This window comes from Carcharodon carcharias, chromosome 5 (genome assembly GCF_017639515.1).
Source record: "Carcharodon carcharias isolate sCarCar2 chromosome 5, sCarCar2.pri, whole genome shotgun sequence".
Taxonomy (NCBI): Eukaryota; Metazoa; Chordata; class Chondrichthyes; order Lamniformes; family Lamnidae; genus Carcharodon; species Carcharodon carcharias.
Genome location: NC_054471.1, coordinates 158,365,505 through 158,380,792, shown reverse-complemented (window position 1 = coordinate 158,380,792; position 15,288 = coordinate 158,365,505). Strand labels below are relative to the sequence as shown.

Genomic DNA, 15,288 nt, shown 5'->3' with positions numbered 1-15,288 from the left:
AGCTTCAATGACTTTTTGTGGAGAAAGAGTTCTAGATTTTCACTCCCCTTGGTGTGAAGGAGCGCTTCCTGACATCAGCCCCACAGCCTCACTCTAATTTTAAAGCTTTTTCTCCGTGATCCGGACTCTCCCACCAGATGAAATCGTTTCTCTGGTTCCCTGAGAAGGCGATGATGGTGCTTCTCCTTGATCCATCGCAGTCCATGTGGTGAAGGTGCCCTCAACCACCAACCCCCCACCCCCAACCCCCCCGCCACCCCCCATGATGTTAGGTAAGGAGTTTCTAGACTCTGATCTAGTGTTGGTGAAAGATCAGTGATTTTGCCAAAATCAGGGTGATGTGTAACTTGAAGGAAACTTTGGAGCTGATGGTGCTCCCTTGACATGAATGCTCTTGTCCTTTCCGATGGTAGAGATCAGAGAGGAGCAAGGTATTGTCAAAATAATTTGGCTGAGTTGCTGTTTGAGGGCCTGGGGTGTCGATCAGCCGAGCTCCTCTATCCCAATGGTATTGAGCTATTTGAGTGATGTTGCAGTTGAAACCCAACTGGTCAAGCAGTGAGAACCTTCCAACTAATGGGACACAACAACCTTTTGCCTTTCATCTCTGTCTTATCCCCTATCCGCTCTCTGAAGGATCTTCCAGGTGCTGCCACACATGCCGCGCTGCCCTTGTTACCCAGGTTGTGCAGAGCTACATCTCTGCCACCCCACAATCCAGTCCCCTTGGCGGTTAGACCATAAAGTAAGCCTGTAGCTAACTTCCCTTCTCTGCTTTGCAGCTCACCTGAATGGAAAACAGTGGATGCAGCTGATTATAAAAGGCTGAACGTGATCTCCAAAAATGATGGCGAGTTTTGGTAAGGTATAGCTGATGCATAAGAAGCAGTTTCAATTTCTGTTGCAATTTTGAAGATTGAAAATTTATTGATATATTCCAGTCATGTCCCATGTGATACTTTGTCAATGCTGTAGTTAGAATCATACAAATTTATAGCAGACAAGGAGGCCACTCTGCTCATTGTTTCTATGCCAGTTGACAGGTAGTCATCCAGTCTAATCCCACTTTCCACCCCTTGGTCCGTAGCTTTTTAGGTTACGGCACTTCAAGGGCACATCCAAGTGTTTTTTAAATGTTAAGAGGGTTTCTGCTCCTACCACCCTTTCAGACAGTGAGTTCCAGATACACACCACCCTCTGGGTAACTTGCCACTCTAATCCCCTCAAAACCTCCTACCACTTACCTAAATCTATGCCCCTGGTAATGGACTCCTCAACTAAGGGGAATTGAGCCTTCTTATCCAGTCCATCTAGACCCCTCATAATTTCATACACTTAGATCTCCCCTCAGCCTCCTCTGTTCCAAAGAAAACAATCCTAGCCCATATCCAATCATTCCTCATAACTGAACTTCTCCAGTACAAGCAACATCCTCATAAATCTACTCTGTGCCCTCCCGAGTGCAATCATATCTTCCCTACAGTGCAATGACCAGAGCTGCACAAAGTACTCTAGCTCCAGAACTTACTTGGAAATTGTTAGACCTTTTAGTTGGATCTGGTGTGGGTGGAAGCAGAAATATGTTAGATGAATGCATTCTGCTGTGCTGAGTTACTCATATCCTTGCACCTTTCCCCATCCCCCATTTCCCAGTGCTAGAAGATAGTACATCCCGATTTGTGCGGCGGGGGAATGCCAATGATATGCCAATTGGGGATAAATGTCTTCTAATGCATGTGTTGTGATTTGTGTATTTTCAACATTGAGTTCTGTGTTATTTTGATGATTGTGGGAGTCCCCTGGATTTTGATCTCTAGCGATAGGTGTTGAATCTGGGCCTGTGCAACCACCTCAAGAGAGCCTGGCTTGCACAGGCCAAAGCCCAGGACTCCTAATTGTTTAAAGAAACTTATAGCTTGCAACACATAGGCTTGTTCGTTGCCCCTGGTTACAGCAGGCCTCTGAGGCCTACTAGAGTTGACTTCGGAAATTCATATCTGGTATCTTAATCTTCCTGGTAGAGATTTGACTAGCATTGGGTACATATACAAGGTGGATAGAGCACTATGGCTCAATGGGTAACGCTCTTACCTCTGAATTAGAAGGTTGTAGGTTCAAGTCCCACTTCAAGACTTGAGAATGTAATTTATGCTGATGCTCCAGTGCAATACTGAGGGAATGCTGCACTGTTGGGGATGCTGCCTTTCAGATTAGATGTTAAACTGTCTGCCCTCTCAGGTGAATATAAAAGAACCCACTGCACTATTTTGAAGAAGAACAGGAGAGTAGCCCCTGGTGTTCTGGCCAATATTTATCCCTCAACTAACATCACTAAAAAACAGATCACTTGGGTATAATCACATTGCTCTTTCTGGGAGCTTGCTGTGCGCAATTTGGCTGCCCTGTTTCCTACATTACAACAGTGACTATACTGGAAAAGTTCTTCAACAGGCTGTAAAATGCTTTCAGACAGGTCTTTTTCTTTATCCCTTTGGGAGATGTGATCAAAGGAGTATGGAGTAACTAGGCTGGAAGTTTAAATAAGTATACATTTTGTGAAGTTAGGGATTTAATTCAATCTAGTGGCTTTGATTATTGCTCAATTAAACTGATGTTGAATTCATACAAGACATCCATATTGCCTCTGTTGGATTTCTGGCTACCTCCTTATAGGAAGGGTGCTGGAGTCACGGAATTAGGACAGCAAAGATTTGCTAGGCTGATCGCAGCAAAGTGACTGGATTAAAGATGGTTAAGGGAGGATACAACACAGGCTTTCATAAGTCTGAAATTTTACAAAGATAAATTGTAATACGTTGCACCCATTGGTTGGTGCATTGGTAGCAAGGGAGCACGGACTGAAGAATGTCATGAGAGCAATGCATTAGAAGAGTTTTTTTCACCTAACGGGTCAATAGAACAACAATAGCCTGTATTTACATAGCACTTTTAATTTAGTGAAACACCCCCTAGGTGCTTTATAGGAGCATTTTCAGATGAAATTTGACACTGAGCCACAAAAAGAGATATTTGAAGTGGCCAAAAGTGTGCTCGAGGAAATAGGTTTTAAGCAATATTTTAAAGTTGACAAGATAGAGAGGCAGAGAGTGTAGAGTGAGAATCCCAGAGTTTAGGGCCTAGACAGCTGAATGCACAGCTGCCAATAGTGGAGCAACGGAAATCGTTGAAACGTAAGAGGCCAGAATTGGAATTGGGGAAGCACAGATTTAAGAACAGAGAAGGCTTGACCATCAGTGGCTGTTGAGGCAGAGACTATAACGCCAATTAACAGGGAATTGGATATGGCTTTTGAAAAGGAATAGGTGGTCAGGATGGACTAGGCATGTGGAAAATGAGATTTCAGGAATGGTTCCACAACACTGTCCCGTTTCCCATGAGAACCCCAAAAATTCCGCATTGGTAGCAAATCCAGTCTGATACGGAGATATTGGATTAGAGCAGAGAACTCCAATTTAAGAGCCAACACAGACACGAAGAGCCAAACAGACATTTGTGTTGTAATTTCTATGATTCTTGCTTTTTACAGTTCTTTTTTATAAGGCTTGAAGTATTTCTTGCATCATGCTCCAAGCCACCTATATGTTATCATCGAGATAATTTTGGTAACTTCCTATTGCAAGAATTATGCCATTGGTGAAAGTTTAAACAGCTGTCTTCCAATATTCTTATTATTTTAATATGCTTTATTTTTCCACAGAAGCCATGATCTCACAGAATTATTTGGCACTTGTGCCTGTGCCAGCTCCTTGAAAGAGCTATCCAATTTGTCCTACTCCTCCTGCCCTTTCCTTCAAAGCTTTGGAAGTTTTTCCATTTTAAATATTTACCAATTCCCTTTTGAAAGTGACTATTGAATCTGCTTTCACCACCCTTTCAGACAATAAAAACTCATTTGTATATGCATTTCCTCCCATTTTCCATAGGATGGAGTTTGATGATTTTAAGAAAAATTTTGACAAAGTAGAAGTCTGTAACCTTACACCAGACTCGCTGGGTGAGGATGCTTTTCACAAATGGGAAGTGACAGTTTTTGAAGGGTCTTGGACCAAAGGCTGCACCGCTGGAGGCTGCAGGAACTTCCAAGGTACTTGAAGCTTACAAAGAGCAGTAGATGATAAAAGCTTGTTCATCCTCATCGAATGTGCAGCACTGGAACAGGCTATTCAGCCCAACGGGTCTATGCTAGTGGTTATGCTCCAGACAAGCCTCCTACCCCTCTCCATCTCACCCTAACACCCTGTCCTTTGACGCCACCTTCCAAGCCCACAACCTCTACCATCCAGAAGGACAAGGACAGCAGATGCATGGGAACACCACCGCCTTCAAGTTCCTCTCCAAGTCACTCACCATCCTGACTTGGAAATATATTGTTGTTTCTTCACTGTTGCTGGGTCAAAATCCTGGAACACCCTTCCTAACAGCACTGTGGGTGTACCCACACCACATTGACTGCAGCGGTTCAGGAAGGCGGCTCATCACCACCTTCTCAAGGGCAACTAGTGAGGGCAATAAATGCTGATCTAACCAGTGACGCCTGCATTCCATGAACAAATAAATAATAATAATTTTAAAATCCTTCTATTCCTTTCTCCCTCCAGTTTATCTAGCTTCCCTTTAAATATATCCATGCTATTTATCTCAACCCTTCCTGGGTTAGTGAGTCTCACATTCCACATGATGATGGTTCCCTCAGCTCCAATTTGAAGTATTTGGCGACCTCTATGCGCATCAGTATGAATTATATCAATGTATGGTTGAAGGTGGAACAACCGCTGTATTTGTGCTATTGTACTAGGCTCTGCTAACAATTCCTAGAGCAATCCTTACCCTTTCACTGATTTGTGAAAGTTGGAGATGGTATGTCTGGCAATTTGCTTCATTTATAATTGTTTCAAAACATTCATCTCAACATCACATACAGAGAAGTATAGACAGTCCTACATCTAGAAACGCATGTGTAAGAAAGTCCTGGAATCGTGAGTGATTGTCCAATGCCATTCATGATGTCTTGGCTTAAAGGGAACTAAAGTTCCTAACTGAGCGAAGCTTTTTCCCCTTAATTGTACAGTTTTTAATAAACTATCATTAACTAGCACAATGTCTAATTCTTACTAACTTTAACTTTCTTCCATAACTTATGACCCCCAAATAAATTGTTGAATGCACATAAACATAAGGGCATATCCTTGCAATATCCTGTTTCATTGCCTTATGTTTCATCTTTCTCCAGCATTATCTCAGCGTCATTGTGATTGAGAGTTTCTGTCTGGTAACTGTTAGTAAACCGGAGTGGGTAGTGATAGTTCACAGAGGGCTGCCTCCTTGCCTTGCCCCATGCTTGATGCTGAGTGATGCCCCTCAAGCTATATAACCACTTGTCCCTTTCTAACTTAGAGGGATGCCTATGGGTGTACCTACACCACAGGGACTGCAGAAGTTCAAGAAGGCAGCTCACCACCAACTTCTCAAGGGCAATTAGGGATTGGCAATAACTGCTGGCCTAGTAAGCGACGCCAACATCCCATCAATGAATTTCTAAAAAAGGATTCCTTGTGGACTATGGCTAATCACCTTACCTCCTAGGAAATGTGTGCATGATGGTTGAATATGAGGTGTTCTCACCCAAAATAACTTGTAGCACTAACTTTGTTGAGGTGATGTTGGACCCCACTCCAGTCATAGGTATGCCAAGACCTGTAGACAACAACAGCTTGTATTTCTATTGCACTGCACAGGAGTGTTAGCAAACAAAATTTGACACCGGGCCAAATAAAGAGATAGAACATGTGACCGAAAGCTGGGTCAAAGAGACGGGTTTGAAGAACTGAAGGAAGTGGGGGAAGCATAGAGACCAGAATTGGAGGAGCACAGAGTTCTCAGAGGATTGTTAGACTGAAAGAAGTTACAGAGAAACTGAAGAAATGCGAATGTTGTTTCTGTTGCCCAGGTTTTGAGTGCGTCAGATGCTCACAATCTTCATCAATGGCTCGATCCCTCTGAGCTTTCACTCATAAAAGGATTCTTTGGGTTAGTGGCATTAATGTTGACTTTAGGTTGACTATCCAGTGCAGTATGGAGGGAGTGCTGCACTGTTGGAGGTACTGACTTTCAGATGAAATGTTAAGCTGAGGACCTGTCTGCCCTCTTGGGTGGATGTAAAAGATCCCACAGCACTATTCAAGGAAGAGCAGCGGATTTCCTGGTGTCCTGGTCAACATTTATCCCTCAACCATTATCACTAAAAACAGATTATCTGGCCATTATCTCATTGCTGTTTGTGGGAGCTTGCTGTGTAGAGATTGGTTGCTGCATTTCCTATATTACAACAATGACTACACTTCAAACAAACTTAAAATGTCTTGGGATGTTCCAAGATTGTGAAAAGTGTTATATAAAAGTGAGGCTGTTCATCTTTCATAAACCAAAAGAAGCAGTAAAACTAAACAGTTTAGCTCTTGTATTGAAGTATGCAATAGTTTGGAAAGTTAATCTATTCCCATAGAATAAAGACGTTCCTGGAGATGTCAGTGTCTTGTATTTTTATGTATTGTGACTGTTCTGTTTGCAGACACTTTCTGGATCAATCCACAGTATAAAGTAAAGCTGCTGGAGGCTGATGATGAGCAAGAAGACGGCAAAGATGAATGCACATTTATTGTGGCTCTCATGCAAAAGAACAGACGCAAACTGCGGAAGGAAGGAGCCGAGTTGCTGACCATTGGGTTCGCCATTTATGAGGTACATTTCTTGTCTTAGTTCTGGTTTGTAAATACTAAGTCACAGAATTCAGAAATTTTAAATAACTGCTCAATTACTTCTTTGTTAATCCATGAGTTAAAGCATGAAAAGCAGAATATAGGACATGTTGTAGGAGAGAGTCCCTAGAGTGAGGATTGAACTCACAGCAGTCTGATATTGAAGCAAGAATGCTACTTGAACAACAACTGTCTTCTATATAGGATTCAAGGAGGATGATAGGGGACTAGAGGATGGGCTTCAGCGGAACAGTTGGGATGCTAGGACGATGGGCTTCATAGGGTGAGTTGGGGTACTAATAGGATAGACTTCAGCGTGATGGACAGCAAATTAAAGTGATGGGCTTCAATTGGATAATTGAGGTACCAGAAGGCTGGGCTTCTGTTGAAGGGTCATGAGTTTTTTCAGGTATTTCTGTTTCTGTTTTTGTTTTGGCTGAGCTTTAATGGTTTGGCTATGGTACCAGAAGGTGGGCTTCAATGGAACAGTTGGGGTACCAGAGAAATAAATTTTAATGGAGGTTTAGGGAACTAGAAGGTTGGGCCACAATGGATTAAATGTTATTTTCTCTTATAATTTTTTTCACATTTATGTTTTTGCAATGAGTAGTGTAGGGTTTAGCTACAATGAGGCTGAATGGCAGGAATTTGTTTTCCAGGCTGAAAATGACATTGATCATCTGCCGAAAGAGTTCTTCCGATTTCATGGTTCGATTGCAAAGAGTAAGACGTACATTAACATACGGGAAAACGCCCAAAGGTTTAAACTTCCACCAGGAGATTATCTTATTGTTCCAACTACTTTTCAACCTGAAATGGAGGCTGATTTCATCGTTCGATTTATTTCGGAGAAGAAAGCTGTAACTCTGTAAGATTAGTCTTAAGTTTCTGTTGTTTTTGAATCATACAGGAGGTCATTTGGCCTATCGTGCCTGTGCTGGCTCTAGCCAATTTGTCCCACTTCCCTACTCTTTTGCCATAGGCCTGCAAACTTTACTTTTTCAAGTATTTATTCAATTTCCTTTTAAAAGTTTTTGTTGCATTTGCTTCCATTCACCACTCAGGTAGTGGCAAGAACTGCACGGAGAAAGTGAAAACTTCTCCACTTAGTTCCTGAATTACAAGCCGTATATCCCTTTTCTCTCCCAACCAACTGCCCCCAACTGTCACTCACAGAATCACAATGCAGAAGAGGTCCTTTGGCCCATTGAGTCTGCACTGACACGTGAGAAACACCTGACCTACCTACCTACCTAATCCCATTTACCAGCACTTGGCCCATAGCCTTGAATGTTATGACGTGCCAAGTGCTCATCCAGGTACATTTAAAGGATGTGAGGCAACCTGCCTCCACCACCCTCCCAGGCAGCGTATTCCAGACTGTCACCAACCTCTGGGTAAAAAGGTTTTTCCTTGCATCCCCCCTAAACCTCCTGCCCCTCACCTTGAACTTATGTCCCCTCGTGACTGACCCTTCAACTAAAGGGAACAGCTACTCCCTATCCAGCCTGTCCATGCCCCTCATAATCTTGTACACCTCAATCAGGTTGCCCCTCAGTCTTCTCTGCTCCAACAAAAACAACCCAAGCCTATCCAACCTCTCGTCATAATTTAAATGTTTCATCGCAGGCAACATCCTGGTGAATCTCCTCTGCAACCCCTCCAGTGCAATCACATCCTTCCTATAATTTGGCAACCAGAACTGCACACAGTACTCCAGCTGTGGCCTCATCAAGGTTCTATACAACTCCAACATGACTTCCCTACTTTTGTAATCTATGCCTCGATTGATAAAGGCAAGTGTCCCATATGCCTTTTCACCACCCCACTAACATGCCCCTCCACCTTCAGAGATCTATGGACATACATGCCAAGGTCCCTTTGTTCCTCAGAACTTCCTAGTGTCATGCCATTCATTGAATACTTCCTTGTCTAATTACTCCTTCCAAAGTGTATTACCTCACACTTTTCAGGGTTAAATTCCATCTGCCACTTATCCGCCCATTTGACCATCCTGTCTATATCTTCCTGTAGCCCAAGACACTCAACCTCACTGTTAACCACCCGGCCAATCTTTGTGTCATCTGCAAACTTACTAATCCTACCCCCTACACAGTCATCTATGTATCTATGTCATTTATATAAATGACGAATAATAGGGGACTGAGCACAGATCCCTGTGGCATGCCACTACACTGGCTTCCAGTCACTAAAGCATCCTTCTATCATCACCCTCTGTCTCCTGGAACTAAACCAATTTTGAATCCACCTTATCAAATTACCCTGTATTCCATGTGCATTTGCCTTCTTTATAAGTCTCTCATGTGGGACCTTGCCAAAGGCTTTGCTGAAAACCATATAAACTACATCAACTACATTACCCTCATCTACACACCTGGTCACCTCCTCTAAAAATTCAATCAAATTTGTTAGGTATGACCTCCCTCTGACAAAGCCATGCTGACTATCCTTGATCAAACCTTGCCTCTCCAAGTGGAGCTGGATTCTTTCCTTCAGAATTTTCTCCAATAGTTTCCCTGCCACTGACATGAGACTCACTGGCCTGTAGTTCCCTGGCTTATCTCTACAACCCTTCTTAAATAGCAGAACCACATTAGCTGTTCTCCAGTCCCCTGGCACCTCCCCCGTGGCCAGAGAGGAATTAAAAATTTGGGTCAGAACTCCTGCAATCTCCTCCCTTGTCTCTCTCAGCAGTCTGGGACACAAATCATCCAGACCTGGAGATTTGTCCACTTTAAAGCCTGCCAACATCTCCAATACCTTGTCACTCCCTATATCAATTTGCTCAAGAACCTTGCAGTCTCTCTCCCCAAGTTCGATACTTTCATCCTCATTCTCTTGGGTGAAGACGGATGTGAAGTATTCGTTCAACATTCTACCGGTGTCCTCTGGCTCCACCCATAGATTGCCCCCTTGGTCCCTTATGGGCCCTACTCTTTCCCTGGTTATCCTCTTCCCATTGATATATTTATAGAATATTTTGGGGTTTTCCCTACTTCTACCAGCCAGAGCTTTCTCATATCCCCTCTTTGTTCTCCTAATTGCTTTCTTAAGCTCCGCCCTGCACTTTCTGTCCTCCACTAATGCCTCTGCTGATTTGCTCCCCTTGTACCTGCTAAAAGCCTCTATTTTCCTTCTCATCGTAACCTGAATATCTCTGGTCACCCATGGTGCTCTGGGCTTGTTACTCCTTCCTTGTACCCTCCCCATTTCCTTTTTGAATGCCCCCCACTACTCCTCTGGAGATTTCCCCACAAGTAGCAGTTCCCAGTCTACCTTGGCAAGATCCTGTCTTATTTTACTAAAATCTGCTCTCCCCCAATCTAAAACATTTTTTTGCAACTTGCCTAATTCTTTGTCCATAACAAGCTTAAATTGTACCATGTTGTAGTTGCTATCACTAAAATGCTCCCCCATCACCACCTCAGCCACCTGTCCGGCTTCATTCCCCAGAATTAGGTCCAGCGCTGCGCTGTCCCTTGTTGGACCCTCTACATATTGACCTAAAAAGTTTTCCTGTACACATTTCAAGAAATCCACTCCATCCAAGCCCTGAACACTCTGTCTATCCCAATTAATGTTGGGAAAGTTGAAATCACCTAATATAATTACCCTATTATTTTTATTATTGTTATTGTTTTTACACACCTCTGAAAATTGTGCACATATTTGCTCCTCAATTTCCCGCTGACTATCTGGGGGTCTATAATAAACACCTAACAATGTGGCTGCCCCTTTTTTATTCTTAAGCTCTACCCACAAAGCTTCATTCGATGCCCCCTCCAAGATATCATCTCTCCTTACTGCAGTAAATGACTCCTTAACTAATGATGCAATGCCTCCTCTTCTTTTACCCCCTCCCCTGTCTTGCCTGAAGATCCTATATCCCGGAATGTTGAGCTGCCAATCCTGCCCCTCCCTCAACCATGTCTCAGTGATGGCTACTATATCAAAATTCCACGTGTCAATCCTCACCCTTAACTCATCTGTTTTACCTGTAATACTCCGGGCATTAAGGTTGAGGCCATCCAGCCTTGCCTTACTCCCTTGAAACTTAATGCAGCTGTACTCCCTCTGACTTGATTGTTTTACTGTATTATGATGTGTCCCTATTCTGCTAACGTTCTGTGTCCCCTCCCCCTGCCGAATTAGTTTAAACTCCTCCCAACAGCACCAACAAACCCGCCCACAAGGATGTTAGTCCCGCTCTGACTCAGATGTAGACCGTCCCGCTTGTACAGGTCCCACCTTCCCCAGAAATGGTCCCAGTGATCCAGGAACCTAAAACCCTCCCTCCTGCACCAACCCTTAAGCCATCTGCGCTATGCTTCAATTTCTGAGCTTGCTAGCACGTGGCACTGGGAGTAATCCAGAGATTACAACCCACGAGGTCTTGCCTTTTAGTCTAACACCCTGAATTCTTGATGCAAGACCTCATCCCTCTTTCTACCTATGTCATTGATACCAACATGTGCCATGACCTCTGCCTTATCACCCTCCCCATTTAGGATGCCCTGCAGCCGTTTGGTGACATCCCGGACCCTGGCACCAGGGAGGCAACACACCATCCTGGAGTCACGTTGATGGCCACAGTAGCACCTATCTGTTCCCCTGACTATAGAATCCTTTATTACTATTACTCTTCCTCTGTTCCTCCCCTCCTGTACAGACAGGCTGCTTGTGGTGCCACTCCCTGGAGGAACCAGCGCCCTCTTCAGCCTCCAAAATGGAATACCGATTTGTGAGAGGGACCCCAAGAGACTCCTGAACTACCTGCCTGTTTCTCTTTGACTGCCTGGTGGTCACCCATTCCCTTCCTTCCTCAAGTCCCTACAGGTGCGGTGTGACCACCTCTCTAAACATGCTATGCACAATGCTCTCAGACTCACAGATGCTCCACAGTGTCCCCAGCCACTGTTCCAGCTCTGAAACCCGAGCTTCCAGGAGCTGCAGCTGGACACGCTTCCTGCACACTGCTGCTCCCGGGCACTGCAAATGTTCCCGGCTTCCCACATGGAGCATGAGAGGAGCACACCATGGCTTTGAGCTCTCCTGCCATGACTTATCCCTTTAAATTAAACCTTTAAATCAATTACTCTAGGGCCCTTCTTTCCTGATCCTCGTTACTACAGAATATACAAACTATAAACCACAAAAAGACCTTAAACAATAAGCGATAAAAGTAGTAAATACCTTACTGACCTTACCCACTACTTACCAGCCAATCCTTTCCCTTGTAGCCTCTACTGCTGCAACAGAGCAAGACCACTCTCTGAAGATTTAAGAAGTTGGATAGCAAAGAAAAAATGCATAGAGCACCTCTTCCCCTATGCACCGAATTCCCACTGTGCACCAAATTGCCAGTTCTCACACTCACTTTGGCTGTGTCTCAATCAGGATGAGGTCTCTCCCCTGTTCATGTGCAAGCACGCTCCAACCCTCCCTCAAATTGTCCGTCTATCACCCACCGCCCCCTCCTACCATCACCAACCACGCATCCAATTGCCCCTCCAACCATCACACACCACCCCACTAACTGCCTCCCCCACTTCTCCAACTCTCGCCAACAACTACAGCCTAGTTTATAGTATCATACTTCTTATGATGTTCATATGAACAACATAATGCAAAGTGGTTATGCTCTTACTAATATTTATATTTTATTTTCAGTGAATTGGGCGATAAAATTGGTGCAGATCTACCGGAGGTGAGTGTTTTTTTTAAAACTTTTAGTAATTTCAAACTCTGGAGTAAAATGTTCAGTGACACTTTTGGCAAATGAATGTCACTGATGTTGGTTATCACTTGCACTGATAGCATGATCTGCATTGGACACATCAGTGCTTCCAGTACATGGTTTTTGCTCCATATGAGGAATTCAGCTCTCTGAGCTGATCTTAGTGGCTAAATTCCAGAATTGCGATCTGAGTCTGAATGGATGGATAGTCCCATGACTCTGCTGATCTCCATGCCAGGCACTCCCAGCCAGCATAACTGCTTAGCGGAGAGCTCAAGTTCATTACACTGACCCTCCTCTCTGCTCTCTCTCCTGCTGCTTTCATCGCTTCTCTGCAGTAGAGTTTATGCGGTCAGTTTCCCACTGCGTTGTGGCTTGTTGGGTGAGGGGCTGCCACACAGCAATGTTTGCGGCAAGTTCCTCCCACACACTGATGTCAACTTGTTCCTTTTTCTCTGTCCTCCTTGAGATCGAGTGCCATCCTTAAGTTGTGAAATGAGGATCTGCTTCAGAAGCTGATTATTTGGCATGCGGATGTATGTTGGTACCGATGACTAGTGAAAAACAGATAATACCAGCTCTGGTGCCATTTTTCATTTCTCCTGATTTTTATTTCCAATATCCCTCAAAGTCAAAATGACCCCAATTCCACGTATTATGTGCTGTTTGGAGTACAGCTTCCTTCATTTGGGTTCCAGCCACAGTCGGCGCCGCCTGAACAATAATAGTCCTGAACGGGCCATTGGTACTGTGTGTCCATATCGAACACATCCAGTGTGGGATCAGTAGAGCTGCAGTTAAGCTGCTTTTAATCTGGCCAAAAAAAGTGTGGCTGAATCTTAATCTGAGTCATTGAAATTTTAGGGTACTTGAGTGAATCGCTAATTTGTGGACTGCTTGCGCCCCACCCCATCCTGCAAATTTAGCACATACAGGAACCCTTCATTCAGTCTCCTGCTGGATTGCGATTGACCTTTGGATTGTATTCACCCACAGCCTCAATTTATTTTACCTACCCCACCCCAACACGTAACTTATCAGGTGGTCAAAATGTTCACTACCGTGGGTTAATCTGGGTCATCTCTCTTTACCTAGTTACAAAATCTAAGATCTCTGTGGGAAAGAAAGAACTTGTATTAATAAAGCACTTTTCACGATCTCGGGGTCCCAATGTGCAGTCAGCGACATGCCTTTTGAAGTGTAGTTGCTGTTGTAATGCAGGAAATGCGGCAGCCAATTTGCACACAGCAAGCTCCCACAGTGATGAGACATTGACCATATAATTTGTTTTACTGCCAGTGGTTGAGGGATAAATATTTGCCCAGGACACCAGGGAGAAGTCTGTTTCTTTCCCTCAAATAATGGCATAGGGAGTTTTTTTTTTACACACAGGGCAGACTGGGCCTTAGTTTAACATCTCATTTGCCTCCTATAGTGCAGCACTCCCTTGGTATTGCACTAGAGTGCCTTTGTAGGTTTTTGTGCTCAGGTCTCTGGAGTGGGTCTCATGCCCAAACTTCTGACTCAGAGACAAGAGGGCATCCTGCTGAGCTACAACAGATACTTAAATAATAAATATAGTCTTCACGCCCTGGATCACTCTCTGCTGCTCAATTTGTGCAAAAATTACACTGAAACTTTTGAATCAAAAAAAAAAGTTTTCCAATGTTGGTGTCTGAAAGGAAACTTATTTCTGCAGCCACCAAAACCAACAGCCAACCCCCAGGAGGAAAGTCAAGAGGAAAAGCAGTTCCGCGCCCTGTTCCAACAAATCTCAGGGAAGGTGAGCAGCAGCATTCATTAAATAGTCTCGGAGTAACACAGAGCATAGGGGAAATTCAGGAGTGAGAACACGGGGAGTCAGGAGTGAGAACAAGGGGAATCAGGAGTGAGAACATGGGGTGTCAAAAGTGAGACTGAAGAGGGCATAAGGAGTCTACAAAGAGACTTAGATCGGTTGAGTGAATGGGAAAATAATTTGGCAGATAGAGTGTAGTGTGGGAAAATGTAAACTTGTCCACTTTAGCAGGAAGAATAGAAAAGCAGCATATTATTTAAATGGAGAGAGACTGCAGAGCTCTGAGGTACAGAGGGATCTTGGTGTCCTGGTACATGAATCACAAAAAGTTAGTCTGCAGGTACAGCAAATGATTAGGAAGGCAAATGGAATGTTGTTGTTTATTGCAAGGGGAATTGAGTTTAAAAGTATAGATGTTTTGCTGCAGTTGTACAGGGCATTGGTGAGACCACACCAATTTTGGTTTCCTTATTTAGGGAAAGACATAATTGATCTTAGAACTAATTCAGAGAAGGTTCATTCGATTAATTCCTGGGATGAAGGAGTTTTCTTATGGGGAAAGGTTGGTCAGGCTGGGGCTTGTATCCATTGGAGTTTAGAAGAATGAGAGGTGACCTTATTGAAACATATATGATCCTGAGGGGACTTGACAGGGTGGATGCTGAGAGATGTTTCCCCTTGTGGGAGAGACTAGAACTAGGAGACATTGTTTACAAATAAGGGGTCTCCCACTTAAGATGGAGATGAGGAGAATTTTTTTCTCTCAGGGGGTTGTTAGTTTGTGGAACTCTCTCCCCCAGAGAGCAGTGGAGGCTGGGTCATTGAATATTTTTAAGACAGAGGTAGGTAGATTCTTGACTAACAAGGAAATCAACAGCTATCGGGGGAAGGCAGGAAAGTGGTGTTGAGGCCACAATCAGATCACCCATGATTTTACTGAATGGCAGAGCAGGCTC

General features: G+C 43.9%; 1 protein-coding gene across 2 annotated transcripts in view; it reads left to right on the top strand.

Annotated features, from left to right (window-relative positions):
* The window catches only part of capn9 (calpain 9), a 64,600-nt gene that overhangs the window by 33,070 nt on the left and 16,242 nt on the right, over nucleotides 1–15,288 (top strand). The window contains exons 8-13 of one of the 2 annotated variants that reach the window (XM_041188440.1): nucleotides 783–860; nucleotides 3,945–4,105; nucleotides 6,590–6,759; nucleotides 7,436–7,644; nucleotides 12,468–12,504; nucleotides 14,234–14,317. In XM_041188440.1, the coding sequence (XP_041044374.1) occupies nucleotides 783–860; nucleotides 3,945–4,105; nucleotides 6,590–6,759; nucleotides 7,436–7,644; nucleotides 12,468–12,504; nucleotides 14,234–14,317 (739 nt within the window). The remainder of the gene's footprint in view (nucleotides 1–782; nucleotides 861–3,944; nucleotides 4,106–6,589; nucleotides 6,760–7,435; nucleotides 7,645–12,467; nucleotides 12,505–14,233; nucleotides 14,318–15,288) is intronic. The other variant, XM_041188441.1, reaches the window with a different exon arrangement.